At 39.1% G+C, this 15,317-nt stretch overlaps 1 protein-coding gene across 4 annotated transcripts in view; it reads right to left on the reverse strand.

Moving 5' to 3' along the window:
• CCDC141 (coiled-coil domain containing 141) overlaps nucleotides 1-15,317 on the reverse strand; it is a 204,282-nt gene that overhangs the window by 16,978 nt on the left and 171,987 nt on the right. For all 4 annotated transcript variants that reach the window (XM_036858604.1, XM_036858605.1, XM_036858606.1 and 1 more), the window contains 4 exons: nucleotides 14,989-15,129; nucleotides 14,084-14,272; nucleotides 5,459-5,642; nucleotides 2,139-2,248 (listed from right to left, as the gene is read on the reverse strand). In XM_036858604.1, the coding sequence (XP_036714499.1) occupies nucleotides 2,139-2,248; nucleotides 5,459-5,642; nucleotides 14,084-14,272; nucleotides 14,989-15,129 (624 nt within the window). The remainder of the gene's footprint in view (nucleotides 1-2,138; nucleotides 2,249-5,458; nucleotides 5,643-14,083; nucleotides 14,273-14,988; nucleotides 15,130-15,317) is intronic.

Raw genomic sequence — 15,317 nt, forward strand, 5'->3', positions numbered from 1 at the left:
ACATTGGAAGGCCCTGAGTCCGAACTTTATCTGGTAAACAAGGAAGAGTTTGTAGTGAAGTGTTTTGAATGTAAAACTGACACCAGCAGGGTCATCTAGCAGGAGTGAATAATTAGGAGGCTCCTGACTAGCACAGAAGAGAATCCAAGTGATAGGCTGGGAATGAGAAAGAGAGGGTGCAATCCTGACTCCAGGGGTGTAGAAGGAAGGGGGAAAGTGGAAGGGGGCAGAGGGAGTAGAAACAGCTTTCAGTAAGGATAGCCATGAAGGTGAAAAACTGGAAAGGGCTATCACTTTAAGAGAGTCGATTTTGTTAAGTGGAGCTCACTTGGAGATGTACAGCATAAATGGGAGGGATGCTGTAAATGACAGCAAAGAGTCAGAGGAAGCAGTCATTTTCAGGCTGCGTTTCAGAAGTCAGGAGAAGAAACACATCCTCAGGGGGTGGGGTGAAGGTGGGGAGGAAACGATTAAGGCTGAAAAAGATAATATAAAATATATGGTGCATTCATACATTACTGGTGGCATTATAATTGTAAAACATCTATGAAAATCAAATAATTTTTGCGTAGGTAATAATACAAAAGAAAGAAAAAAGCTTCATGTACAAAGATGTTCACTACAATGTTATTGAAAATGGTAAAAAATTTGAAAAATCTAGATTCTCAACCAAAGGGAAAAGATAATTTGATTGGGTGCCCACTGAATTAAAAGCTTAGCAAACCATTTAGGGACTTCCCTCATGGTGCAGTGGTTGGGAGTCTGCCTGCCAATGCAGGGGACACAGGTTCGAGCCCTGGTCCAGGAGGATCCCACGTGCTGCGGAGCAACTGGGCCTGTGAGCCACAACTACTGAGCCTGCGCTCTAGAGCCCACGAGCCACAACTACTGAGCCCATGCACCTGGAGCCCATGCTCCACAGCAAGAGAAGCCACTGCAATGAGAAGACCGCGCACCAAAACGGAGAGTAGCCCCTGCTCACCGCAACTAGAGAAAGCCAGCACGCAGCAATGAAGACCCAACACAGCTATAAATAAATAAATAAATAAATAAATAAATAAATAAATAAATAAATAAATAAATAAATAAGCTTAGCAAACCATTTTGAATGGAATGTCACTCAAATTTATGACATGGAAATTCATACAGAAAAAATAGTTGCTGAAAATAAATATAATTCTGCTCCAAGCTGCAAGAGCACCATTATGTCTCAATACCAACAGCAATCACAACAATAATCACAGGTGTCTTCACATTCAATCCTCAGGGCTATCCTGTGATTAGCTTCCTCTATTTCCTCCATTTTATAGATCAGGAAACCGAGACTCAGGGCCATTAAGGAATTTACCCCAATTCATTCACAAATCCAATAATGTGGAGAGCTGGTATTCCTAGGGGGTTGTGTTTTATTCTAGAGCCTGTGCTCTTGATTACCTTCCCATTCTCTCCATCCTAAACAACCGGTTCTTTCAGCCAGTTGTGAAAACAGCACTAATGAAACCAGTTTTGACACAACATAGACAAAAACAATATATATATACATATATATGTATATATATACACAAGCACACACACATATATATATATACATACATTTCTCTCTTTTAACCGGATTTTACCTAGACATAGTCATAAACATATTTCCTCTCTATTTTTTTTACCATCAATTTATTTATTCCATGAAAGATGCCAATGATTAGTTTAATATTTCCATGAAGCTAAATGTTCAATGACTATAATACCTGAAGATTAGTTTTATTTTCTCCAGGGCCACAATTTGGAGGAGAAAAAATAACTTATGTTCATTATTTATCAGCGAAAACGTAAAACTACTTAATATAGACTTTGATTTTAATGGCACACATTTATCCTTTAGGATATGATCCATGAAAATATAAACAAGACACCTTAATTGTTTAGTCCTTATTCTCAGCAATATTTTTCTCTGCAGTGATAGAAAAGAAACAGAATTAATTATCAGAAACAACCATATAATTATGTTAGAAAGCTTTGAAACAAATGTGCACATTATGTCCCTTGAGAATTTCCATTAGAACATCTTTGTACCAGAAGACACTTGATAAACACATTTTTATTTATATCACTTAAAAATACATATTCTGGTAAGAAGAAATTACCTTTTTTTCTTTAAGCTCTGTGAGAGAGCTACATAATTCAGTAACAGATTCAAGAACCTCTTTGTGTTTGGCCACTATTTTCTCAGCATATTTCTGCCCTTCTTCAAAACCTGGGGAGGAGAAGGGTTAAATCTATTTTTAAAGGTCAAATCCTTAGCAGAAAAAAAAATCCCAGGCATTAATTGATCTCCCTTGTGTCCAGCATAAGGGCTGGTAAATAGTAAGTGCTTACTAAATACTTGCTGAACAGATAAATAAATAAAGGCATTATTGGAAAAACCAAGTATTCTAGAAAAATGGTTACATTTGCTGTGCCATGTTCCTCTTATGTAACCTAAATAATGTTGCTATATTACTATTCTTAAAGCTCCATTCTAACCAGTTTTCTCCTTTTCAGAACATTCAGTGGTTCTTCACTACCTAGAAAAGTATACATTCAAGGCCCTCCATAATATGGTTTTAACCTGCCTCTCTCAAAGGTATGTCACCCTAATTCTCTCACATATTTAATCTCTGGCCAAACTGAACCAGCAACTTTTCTCTCAAAACCCCCATAGCCACTGAGTATTCTTTTCTGTACTGGGAATGCCCTCCCCATAACTCCATCTCTGCTTGACAAATCCTACCCACTCTCCAAGGTCTACCTGAAATGCCAACGTCTTTGTAAAAATGTTCTTAATCTTTCCCAACTGGATTTTACCTCTTCCTATTGGGATAATGATACAAATATCTATCACGTAGTGAGTGCTTATTATTTGCCTGTGGCTAGGCACTTTATATGCATTAGCTCACATAATCCTTCTCTGGTAGGTTCTACTGCATTTTCCAAATGAGGAATGCAAGGCTCAACAGAGCCTTTTCAGGTGACCCAGACAGTAATTGGAGGAGAAGGGATTTAAACTTGGACTACTGGACTCCACAGTTCAGACTAAACTAGTATTATACATTGTTATGGGCTGAATTGTGTCCCTCTCAAAATTAATATGTTGAAGACTCAACCCCCAGTATCTCAGAATATAACATACTTGGAGATGAGGTCTTTAAAGAGTGATAAAGTTAAAAAGAGGCCATTATTAGGGTGGGGTCCCAATCCAATATGACTGGTGTCCTTATAAGAAGGAGAGACACCAGCAAACCAGGGGTGCTTGTGCACAGAGGGATGTCCATATGAAGAGGCAGCAAGAGAAGAGAAGCCTCAGTAGAAAACAACTCTGTGAGCACCTTAATCTTGGACCTCTAGCCTCCAGAACTGTGAGGAAATAACTTTTTGTTGTTTAGGCCACCCAGTCTGTGGTATTTTGTTATGGCAGCCCTAGAAAACTAATACATACATTTTATACCTTTCTCACTGCACTTACCATATTGTGATTTCTAGGTATAGACTGTGGATTCTTGAATGATGGAACTAGGTCTTATATGTCTTTATATCAATCACAGGTCCGAGTACATAATAGGTACTCAAATTTTTTTTGAGATAAATTTATTTGCATTAAAATTCTGGGTTCAATAATGCTACAAGAATTGATATACTGTTTATAAATTATCTTACCTGATGCAAATTCTAAAAAATGCATAACTTCCATACTGAACAGATGAAGACTCATGCCATTCATTTATTCATTCAGTGATTCATTTATTCAGCAAATATTTGTTAAGCACTTAGTATATGCCATAATGCAGTGAACTCCCTTTTCTCAAGGAGCTTACACTCTAGTAAGGAAAGCCACACAACAGACAAATAACCATACAATATGTCAGTCGGTGATATGGGCCTGGAATACAAACAAAGCAGGATGTGGGATCTTGCATGATGGGAGGGTAATGTAACTTTTATGGTGTCATGTGAGTACTTCCCGTGTGCTGAAGTTGAGTGGCACTGAAACATAGTGATTAAATATACTTCCCTTACCCTCAAGGAGCTTATAGTCAGTTGAGAAGACAGACAAATGAAAAGGTAATTATGCTACAGTGTGAAAAATACAATAACAGAGGAAAACATAAACCATCTTATAGGAGCAGAGTGCCTCCAGAATGTTTTAGTACACTTATATGGTAACTATAGTAGGAATGAAACATCACATTACTTTTCTTTAATTTTTCAATCTATATTTTATTGTTTTTATGTTTCTACCCTTTTCTCTGGAAAATCATTAATAATTCATTCTCAGTAATGTTATGTTAGGGAGTGCAGTATATATTGTTCCACAAAATTTTTATGTCTATCTATGGATAGTGCTTCATGTAATAAGAGAAAATATCCATCTGACAGCAGCTGTGGACAGCCAAATGAAGCACCTGTTGCTACCTTCCTTTGGGGCTAGATTTGCCCTGTCACCAGGAATTACTCTTGGCCTTGTAGTTAACAATGTCAGGGAATTCATGAAACTTATTCCTTTGCACCCTCAAGGACTGTCAACCCCCAGGGGCCTTTTAAATGGGGGCCTCCCTCAGATAGAAAGACTTCTCAGACTGACAAAGTCATGGATAAGAGGAAAGCACAACCAGTGAGATGGTCGTTTGAGTTCTCCCATTTATTCCACAAGTGAGAGGAAGACAAGGGAAAATCTTCCAGCTCTTTCTTATATCCACAAACCATAACCCTCATAGAAAAGAGAGGGCTATAGACCTCAGTCTTAGCTTTCTACCTACTTTAAGTATAATATTATGGGAGTTTTGTATGTTTTTTGAGGAATCACCCTAGTGGAAATTAGATTTTTTTGTCTACATAAGCTGAGTATTGTTCTGGTTTTATTACCCTGAAGATGAACAACAGGAATGGGGGAGAAAGCAGAATTTAGAAGGAGGGTTTACAAATGGTCATTAAAAATCCACAGGCTTGGGCTTCCCTGGTGGCGCAGTGGTTGAGAATCTGCCTGCCAACGCAGGGGACACGGGTTCGAGCCCTGGTCTAGGAAGATCCCACATGCCGCGGAGCGACTAGGCCCATGAGCCACAACTACTGAGCCTGCACGTCTGGAGCCTGTGCTCCGCAACAGGAGAGCCCGTGACAGTGAGAGGCCCGCGCACTGTGATGAAGAGTGGCCCCCGCTTGCCACAACTAGAGAAAGCCCTCGCACAGAAACGAAGACCCAACACAGCCATAAAAAAAAAAAAAAAATCCACAGTCTTCATCTCCTACAGCCAGGAGTTCCTTCCTCTATTCACTACTGTTCACTTCTGCTCTTATCTTTAACCTTTCCCTTGAATAGGTTGGCGTAGTAAGGACCCTGAGGGCTTGCCATGCTCTGCTTTCTGCTGGATTAGGTTCACTAGAGATGTGTTCAATAGTGAATCAGTGGGTATCTTAAAAGAGACCTCACCATATAAGTGCTGAGCCAGGTCACTGATTTCCTGAATCCTTTCTTCTTGTTGAGGCACTGAAGGTGTGATAAACTTTTTGAACTGCTGAAGGAGAATCTCCACAGCTTCCTTGGTCTTGCACTCTGTGGAATATTTTCCAACTCTTACAACTGTGGCACTTGCATCTTCATACCAAAAGTGACACTAAATTAAAATGGGACAAAGCATAGATTAAAGAGACACCATCCTTCCAAAGTTCTTCATTTTGACCACTGAAATATCAAATTTCAATTTCCTCAAACTTTATATTCACATTCGTGTGACCTCTTTAAGTCCTAAGAAAGAAAACATCAGAAGGTGATCATATACTTTTGCACTTGGAAATTAGAGTCAGGTAAGAAAGCAGAAGTATGGAAATCACTCTAATTTTCCTGCCTTCTTAGATTTGCCTGAAGCATACTTCCTAAGAGGAATGCTGCAGATTTAGAAGAATAGGCAGTCTAAAAAAGCATATGGGAGGAGCTTCAAGATGGCGGAAGAGTAAGACGCGGAGATAACCTTCCTCCCCACAAATACATCAGAAATACATGTACATGTGGAACAACTCCTACAGAACACCCACTGAATGCTGGCAGAAGACCTCAGACCTCCCAAAAGGCAAGAAACTCCCCACGTACCTGGGTAGGGAAAAAGAAAAAAGAAAAAACAGAGACAAAAGAATAGGGATGGGACCTGCACCAGTGGGAGGGAGCTGTGAGGGAGGAAAGGTTTCCACACACTAGGAAGGCCCTTCGCGGGTGGAGACTGCGGGTGGCAGAGGGGGGAAGCTTCGGAGCCACGGAGGAGAGCGCAGCCACAGGGGTGCGGAGGGCAAAGCGGAGAGATTCCCGCACGGAGGATCGCTGCCGAGTAGCACTCACCAGCCCGAGAGGCTTGTCTGCTCAGCCGCCGGGGCGGGCGGGGGCTGGGAGCTGAGGCTCGGGCTTCGGAGGTCAGAGCCCAGGGAGAGGACTGGGGTTGGCTGCGTGAACACAGCCTGAAGGGGCTGGTGTGCCACAGCTAGCCGGGAGGGAGTCCGGGAAAAAGTCTGGAGCTGCCAAAGAGGCAAGTTTCTTGCCTCTTTGTTTCCTGGTGCGCGAGGAGAGGGGATTCAGAGCGTCGCTTTAAGGAGCTCCAGAGATGGGCGCGAGCCGTGGCAGCGCGGACCCCAGAGACGGGCATGGGATGCTAAGGCTGCTGCTGCCGCCACCAAGAAGCCTGTGTGCAAGCACAGGTCACTATCCACACCTCCCCTCCCGGGAGCCCGTGCAGCCCACCACTGCCAGGTTCCCGTGATCCAGGGACAACTTCCCGGGGAGAACGCACAGCGTGCCTCAGGCTGTGGCAACGTCACGCCGGCCTCTGCCGCCGCAGGCTCGCCCTGCCTCCTCTGTACCCCTCCCTCCCCACGTCCTGAGTGAGCCAGAGCCCCCGAAGCAGCTGCTCCTTTAACCCCATCCTGTCTGAGCAAAGAACAGACACCCTCAGGCGACCTACACGCAGAGGTGGGGCCAAATCCAAAGCTGAACCCCAGGAGCTGTGCGAACAAAGAAGAGAAAGGGAAATCTCTCCCAGCAGCCTCAGGAGCAGCAGATTAAATCTCCACAGTCAACTTGATGTATGCTGCATCTGTGGAATACCTGAATAGACAATGAATCATCTCAAATTGAGGAGGTGGACTTTGGGAGCAAGGATATATATATATTTTTCCCCTTTTTCTCCTTTTGTGAGTGTGTAGGTGTATGCTTCTGTGTGTGATTTTGTCTGTATAGCTTTGCTTTTACCATTTGTCCTAGGGTTCTGTCTGTCCGTTTTTGGTTTGTTTGTTTTTGTAGTATAGTTTTTAGCACTTGTTATCATTGGTGGATTTGTTTATTGGTTTGGTTGCTCTCCTCTTTCTTTCTTTTTTTTTAATTACTTAAAATTTATTTTCTTTAATAATGATTTTTTATTTTAATAACTTTTTAATTTTATTTTATCTTTTTCTTTTGTTCTTTTTTTTCTCCCTTTTATTCTGAGCCGTGTGGATAACAGGCTCTTGGTGCTCCAGCCAGGCATCAGGGCTGTGCCTCTGAGGTGGGAGAGCCAACTTCAGGACACTGGTCCACAAGAGACCTCCCAGCTCCACGTAATACCAAATGGTGAAAATCTCTCAGAGATCTCCATCTCAACATCAAGACCCAGCTTCACTCAATGACCAGCAAGCTACAGTGCTGGACACCCTATGCCAAACAACTAGCAAGACAGGAACACAGCCCCATCCATTAGCAGAGAGGCTGCCTAAAATCATAATAAGGCCACAGACACCCCAAAATACACCACCAGACGTGGACGTGCCCACCAGAAAGACATGATCCAGCCTCATCCACCAGAACACAGGCACTAGTTCCCTCCACCAGGAAGCCTACACAACACACTGAACCAACCTTAGCCACTGGGGACAGATACCAAAAACAACGGGAACCACGAACCTGCAGCCTGTGAAAAGGAGACCCCAAACACAGTAAGATAAGCAAAATGAGACGACAGAAAAACATACAGCAGATGAAGGAGCAGGGTCAAAACACAACAGACCTAACAAATGAAGAGGAAATAGGTAGTCTACCTGAAAAAGAATTCAGAATAACGATAGTAAGGATGATTAAAAATCTTGGAAATAGAACAGACAAAATGCAAGAAACATTTAACAAGGACATAGAAGAACTAAAGAGGAACCAAGCAATGATGAAAAACACAATAAATGAAATTAAAAATACTCTAGATGGGATCAATAGCAGAATAACTGAGGCAGAAGAAAGGATAAGTGACCTGGAAGATAAAATGGTGGAAATAACTACTGCAGAGCAGGAGAAAGAAAAAAGAATGAAAAGAACTGAGGACAGTCTCAGAGACCTCTGGGACAACATTAAATGCAACAACATTTGAATTATAGGGGTCCCAGAAGAAGAAGAGAAAAAGAAACGGACTGAGAAAATATTTGAAGAGATTATAGTTGAAAACTTCCCTAATATGGGAAAGGAAATAGTTAATCAAGTCCTGGAAGCACAGAGAGTCCCATACAGGATAAATCCAAGGAGAAACACGCCAAGACACATATTAATCAAACTGTCAAAAATTAAATACAAAGAAAACATATTAAAAGCAGCAAGGGAAAAACAACAAATAACACATAAGGGAATCCCCATAAGGTTAACATCTGATCTTTCAGCAGAAACTCTGCAAGCCAGAAGGGAGTGGCAGGATATACTTAAAGTGATGAAGGAGAAAAACGTACAACCAAGGTTACTCTACCCAGCAAGGAACTCATTCAGATTTGATGGAGAAATTAAAACCTTTACAGACAAGCAAAAGCTGAGAGAGTTCAGCACCACCAAACCAGCTTTACAACAAATGCTAAAGGAACTTCTCTAGGCAAGAAACACAAGAGAAGGAAAACACCTACAATAACAAACCCAAAACATTTAAGAAAATGGGAATAGGAACATACATATCAATAATTACCTTAAATGTAAATGGATTAAAGGCTCCCACCAAAAGACACAGACTGGCTGAATGGATACAAAAACAAGACCCATATATATGCTGTCTACAAGAGACCCACTTCAGACCTAGAGACACATACAGACTGAAAGTGAGGGGATGGAAAAAGATATTCCATGCAAATGGAAATCAAAAGAAAGCTGGAGTAGCAATTCTCATATCAGACAAAATAGACTTTAAAATAACAATCATAGTAGGGGACTTTAACACCCCACTTTCTCCAATGGACAGATCATCCAAAATGAAAATAAATAAGGAAACACAAGCTTTAAATGATACATTAAACAAGATGGACTTAATTGATATTTATAGGACATTCCACCCAAAAACAACAGAATACACATTTTTCTCAAGTGCTCATGGAACATTCTCCAGGATAGATCATACCTTGGGTCACAAATCAAGCCTTGGTAAATTTAAGAAAATTGAAATCGTATCAAGTATCTTTTCCAACCACAACGCTATGAGACTAGATATCAATTACAGGAAAAGATCTGTAAAAATTACAAACACATGGAGGCTACACAATACACTACCTAATAACGAAGTGATCACTGAAGAAATCAAAGGGGAAATCAAAAAATACCTAGAAACAAATGACAATGGAGACACGACGACCCAAAACCTATGGGACGCAGCAAAAGCAGTGCTAAGAGGGAAGTTTATAGCAATACAAGCCTACCTCAAGAAACAGGAAACATCTCGAATAAACAACCTAACCTTGCACCTGAAGCAATCAGAGAAAGAAGAACAAACAAACCCCAAACCTAGCAGAAGGAAAGAAATCATAAAGATCAGATCAGAAATAAATGAAAAAGAAATGAAGGAAACAATGGCAAAAATCAATGAAACTAAAAGCTGGTTCTTTGAGAAGATAAACAAAATTGATAAACCATTAGCCAGACTCATCAAGAGAAAAAGGGAGAAGACTCAAATCAACAGAATTAGAAATGAAAAAGGAGAAGTAACCACTGACACTGCAGAAATACAAACGATCATGAGAGATTACTACAAGCAACTCTATGCCAATAAAATGGACAACCTGGAAGAAATGGACAGATTCTTAGAAATGCACAACCTGCCGAGACTGAACCAGGAAGAAATAGAAAATATGAACAGACCAATCACAAGCACTGAAATTGAAACTGTCATTAAAAACCTTCCAACAAACAAAAGCCCAGGACCAGATGGCTTCACAGGTGAATTCTATCAAACATTTAGAGAAGAACTAACACCTATCCTTCTCAAACTCTTCCAAAATACTGCAGAGGGAGGAACACTCCCCAACTCATTCTGCAAGGCCACCATCACCCTGATACCAAAACCAGACAAAGATGTCACAAAGAAAGAAAACTACAGGCCAATATCACTGATGAACATAGATGCAAAAATCCTCAACAAAATACTAGCAAACAGAATCCAACAGCACATTAAAAGGATTATACACCATGATCAAGTGGGGTTTATCCCAGGAATGCAAGGATTCTTCAATATACGCAAATCAATCAACGTGATACACCATATTAACAAACTGAAGGAGAAAAACCATATGATCATCTCAATAGATGCAGAGAAAGCTTTCGACAAAATTCAACACCCATTTATGATAAAAGCCCTGCAGAAAGTAGGCATAGAGGGAACTTTCCTCAACATAATAAAGGCCATATATGGCAAACCCACAGCCAACATTGTCCTCAATGGTGAAAAACTGAAACCATTTCCACTAAGATCAGGAACAAGACAAGGTTGCCCACTCTCACCACTATTATTCAACATAGTTTTGGAAGTGTTAGCCACAACAATCAGAGAAGAAAAAGAAATAAAAGGAATCCAAATCGGAAAAGAAGAAGTAAAGCTGTCACTGTTTGCAGATGACATGATACTATACATAGAGAATCTTAACGACTCTACTAGAAAACTACTAGAGCTAATCAATGAATTTGGTAAAGTAGCAGGATACAAAATTAATGCACAGAAATCTCTTGCATTTCTATACACTAATGACGAAAAATCTGAAAGTGAAATTAAGAAAACACTCCCATTTACCATTGCAACAAAAAGAATAAAATATCTAGGAATAAACCTACCTAAGGAGACAAAAGACCTGTATGCAGAAAATTATAAGACACTGATGAAAGAAATTAAAGATGATACAAATAGATGGAGAGATATACCATGTTCTTGGATTGGAAGAATCAACATTGTGAAAATGACTCTACTACCCAAAGCAATCTACAGATTCAATGCAATCCCTATCAAACTACCACTGGCATTTTTCACAGAACTAGAACAAAAAATTTCACAATTTGTATGGAGACACAAAAGACCCCGAATAGCCAAAGCAATCTTGAGAACGAAAAATGGAGCTGGGGGAATCAGGCTCCCTGACTTCAGACTATATTACAAAGCTACAGTAATTAAGACAGTTTGGTACTGGCACAAAAACAGAAATATAGATCAATGGAACAGGATAGAAAGCCCAGAGATAAACCCATGCACATATGGTCACCTTATCTTTGATAAAGGAGGCAAACATGTACAGTGGAGAAAAGACAGCCTCTTCAATAAGTGGTGCTGGGAAAACTGGACAGCTACATGTAAAAGTATGAAATTAGAACACTCCCTAACACCATACACAAAAATAAACTCAAATGGATTAAAGACCTAAATGTAAGACCAGACACTATCAAACTCTTAGAGGAAAACATAGGCAGAACACTCTATGACATAAATCACAGCAAGATCCTTTTTGACCCACCTCCTAGAGAAATGGAAAAAAAACAAAAATAAACAAATGGGACCTAATGAAACTTAAAAGCTTTTGCACAGCAAAGGAAATCATAAATAAGACGAAAAGACAACCCTCAGAATGGGAGAAAATATTTGCAAATGAAGCAACCGACAAAGGATTAATCTCCAAAATTTACAAGCCGCTCATGCAGCTCAATATCAAAAAAACAAACAACCCAATCCAAAAATGGGCAGAAGACCTAAATAGACATTTCTCCAAAGAAGATATATAGATTGCCAACAAACACATGAAAGAATGCTCAACATCATTAATCATTAGAGAAATGCAAATCAAAACTATAATGAGATATCATCTCATACCGGTCAGAATGGCCATCATCAAAAAATCTACAAACAATAAATGCTGGAGAGGGTGTGGAGAAAGGGAACCCTCTTGCACTGTTGGTGGGAATGTAAATTGATATAGCCACTATGGAGAACAGTATGCAGGCTCCTCAAAAAACTAAAAATAGAACTACCATATGACCCAGCAATCCCACTACTGGGCATATATCCAGAGAAAACCATAATTCAAAAAGAGTCATGTACCACAATGTTCATTGCATCTCTATTTACAATAGCCAGGACATGGAAGCAACCTAAGTGTCCATCATCGGATGAATGGACAAAGAAGATGTGGCACATATATACAATGGAATATTACTCAGCCATAAAAAGAAACGAAATTGAGTTATTTGTAGTGAGGTGGATGGAACTAGAGTCTGTCATACAGAGTGAAGTAAGTCAGAAAGAGAAAAACAAATACAGTATGCTAACACATATATATGGAATCTAAAAAAAAAACCAAAAAACTGGTCATGAAGAACCTAGGGGCAAGATGGGAATAAAGACGCAGACCTACTAGAGAATGGACTTTAGGATATGGGGAGGGGGAAGGGGAAGCTGGGACGTGAGAGAGTGGCATGGACATATATACACTACCAAATGTAAAATAGATCGCTAGTGGGAAGCAGCCACGTGGCACGGCGAGATTAGCTCCGTGTTTTGTGACCACCTAGAGGGGTGGGATAGGGAGGGTGGGAGGGAGGGAGACGCAAGAGGGAAGAGATATGGGGATATATGTATATGTATAACTGATTCACTTTGTTATAAAGCAGAAACTAACACACCATTGTAAAGCAATTATACTCCAATAAAGATGTTAAAAATAAATAAATAAAATAAAATAAAAATAAAAAGCATATGGCACTAAAAAGAATCCAAATAACAGCTAAAGGAAAGAAAAAAGCTCAAACACACAAAATCCAGCCTAAGTAATTGAAATCATTTACAATACATGGATAAAGTATTGCCCAAATAACAGTAATAAATAACTTCTCTTTTAAGAATAAGATTTAGCCTATAGATTGAGGAAATATCATTTGAAGAAGAGCATTTGACCTTTTCTTAATAGAAGACAGTCATATTTTCAAAGCACAGCGGAGAATTGAGAGTTTCTCACTGAAAATAAATAACTGTGATGGAAGAAGTGTCTGACCAAGGCTAGAAACACTTATGCTGAGTGAGAAATAGAAACACATGACTCTGTTAGGAGCTGGCTTTACATAAGTGCCACAGAAGTACAGCGAACCTATACATCAGATATGGAAGAATGATCATTTCAATCCTCCTTAATGTGGTGTTAAATCTAAAAGCTCTATTGCATTAGTGGGAGAGACATTTTGTATCTCAGAAGAATGGACTACAAAGAACACTCAAGAACTTCAAGTGTAGAGCTTCTTCACTATGAAGTATGCCAATAATGACTAACTTGCTACATTTCATGTAATTTGTGTATACTTTGCCATTTATGCTCTTGACAAAAACGAAATAATATCAATAACAATTTTTGTACCTGAAAAATCCAAGTATCACCTTTCTCTCTAAACATTTTCAAATTCTGTGAAATAAATGTCATTTTTGAGTGTTTTAGCAGATATCCAGCAGTGAACATAATTCCATAATGGTTAAACATATCTTGAGTTGATGAGTTTATGGAGAAATGAGAACCTCTCATATGTTGCTGGTAAAAAGAGTAAATTAGTCAAATCTTTCCAAAGAGCAATTGGACAATACAATCAAAACCTTGTAACATGCATCCCCTTTGGTCTGGCAATTCTGCTTTAGGAAATTATCTTAAGGACATAATCATGAAAAGAGGCATGATGCATGAATTTAATGACAATAATAGCCAATGCAGCATTGTTTTAAAGCAGCTGAGTAATTTTTAAAAACAACATTACAACACAGATAACATTACAACAAGAAGAGGATACCTCTTCTATCAACTCCTGGAGATGCTCAGTCAGGTCCAAATTCTTCCTGTAATCTGTCACAACTTTGTCAAACTCATCCACATTTTTCTGCAAATCCCTCATGGCTTCCAAAAGGACATTCACTTTATTATTTGGATAATTTAAGAAAAAAGTTTTATTCTCAACTTTTCCCATTTTCCTTTTCAAAGCCTGTGCAAAAAAAAAAAAAAAAATTTAATGACATTCAATTTTTATTTATGAGGCTAGTTAGTGATTAAATATTGAGGGGAAAACTTGGAAAAACTTTTGTAGTTTCCTCCATTTAATATGTTAAAATCATAATTATTAAAACGCATTTTGGAAAGAATAGGTTTTCTTTCAGATAGTTTATTCATTCAGCAGCAAACAGAGAAAATTTACTGCATATCAGGATCTATTCCATAGTTTGAGAATGCTACTAATGATTTTTAAAAAGACAGTGATCATAAAATCAAATATTTTATTGTCCTCAGTTAGCTCACTGTCTCCCGAGAAAGGCACTCAAATAATCTAGCCGTATAAGTGATAAGGGGCTGCAGGAACAGGGGAGGAAGCTCCTGACATAGGTGGGTACAAGGAAAGAAAGAGGGATACACAAGAAGGGGATGTGTGTGTGTGTGTATATGTGTGTGTGGGGGTGGGGGGAGAGTGGAAGGGGAAAGGCTGGGTAGATTTGACAGAAATTATTTTGGAGCTGCTTCAAGAGATAAATCAATTAATTATGTATTTTACATTAAGTACACAATTGTTATAAAAATTAAAGATGATCTTTTCAGTCCTAATGCTATAAAAAAGCCCAAGGGTTAGGCATCTAGAATTGAAATGCAAAATAATTTTGCAATAATTGTAGTAGCACACACACACACACACACGTACTTTCTCATTACCTGTAGTTTCTCAGCATACATATCTACTTGTTGAATTTGATATTTGAGAGCTTTTAGATTTCGAGCTTTTTCATTTTTCTTGGTGTAATTAAACTTCAAATTGTTGAATTTCTTTTTGATGTCTTTGAACGACTCTTTGAGCTGCAGTTCAATAAAAAGAAACAGGTGATTTCCTTAAAATGAGAACACTAATATTCACTTGAAATAAATCAAGATATCTACACTTCAAAATATTCATAACCTTTGAAATGTATCCAGAGTGATTTTCAGTAGAAGACAGGTCTGCTAAGTGAATATATAATGTGAATTTAAACATATCCCCCAAATAT

This window comes from Balaenoptera musculus, chromosome 7 (assembly GCF_009873245.2).
Source record: "Balaenoptera musculus isolate JJ_BM4_2016_0621 chromosome 7, mBalMus1.pri.v3, whole genome shotgun sequence".
Classification (NCBI taxonomy): domain Eukaryota; kingdom Metazoa; phylum Chordata; class Mammalia; order Artiodactyla; family Balaenopteridae; genus Balaenoptera; species Balaenoptera musculus.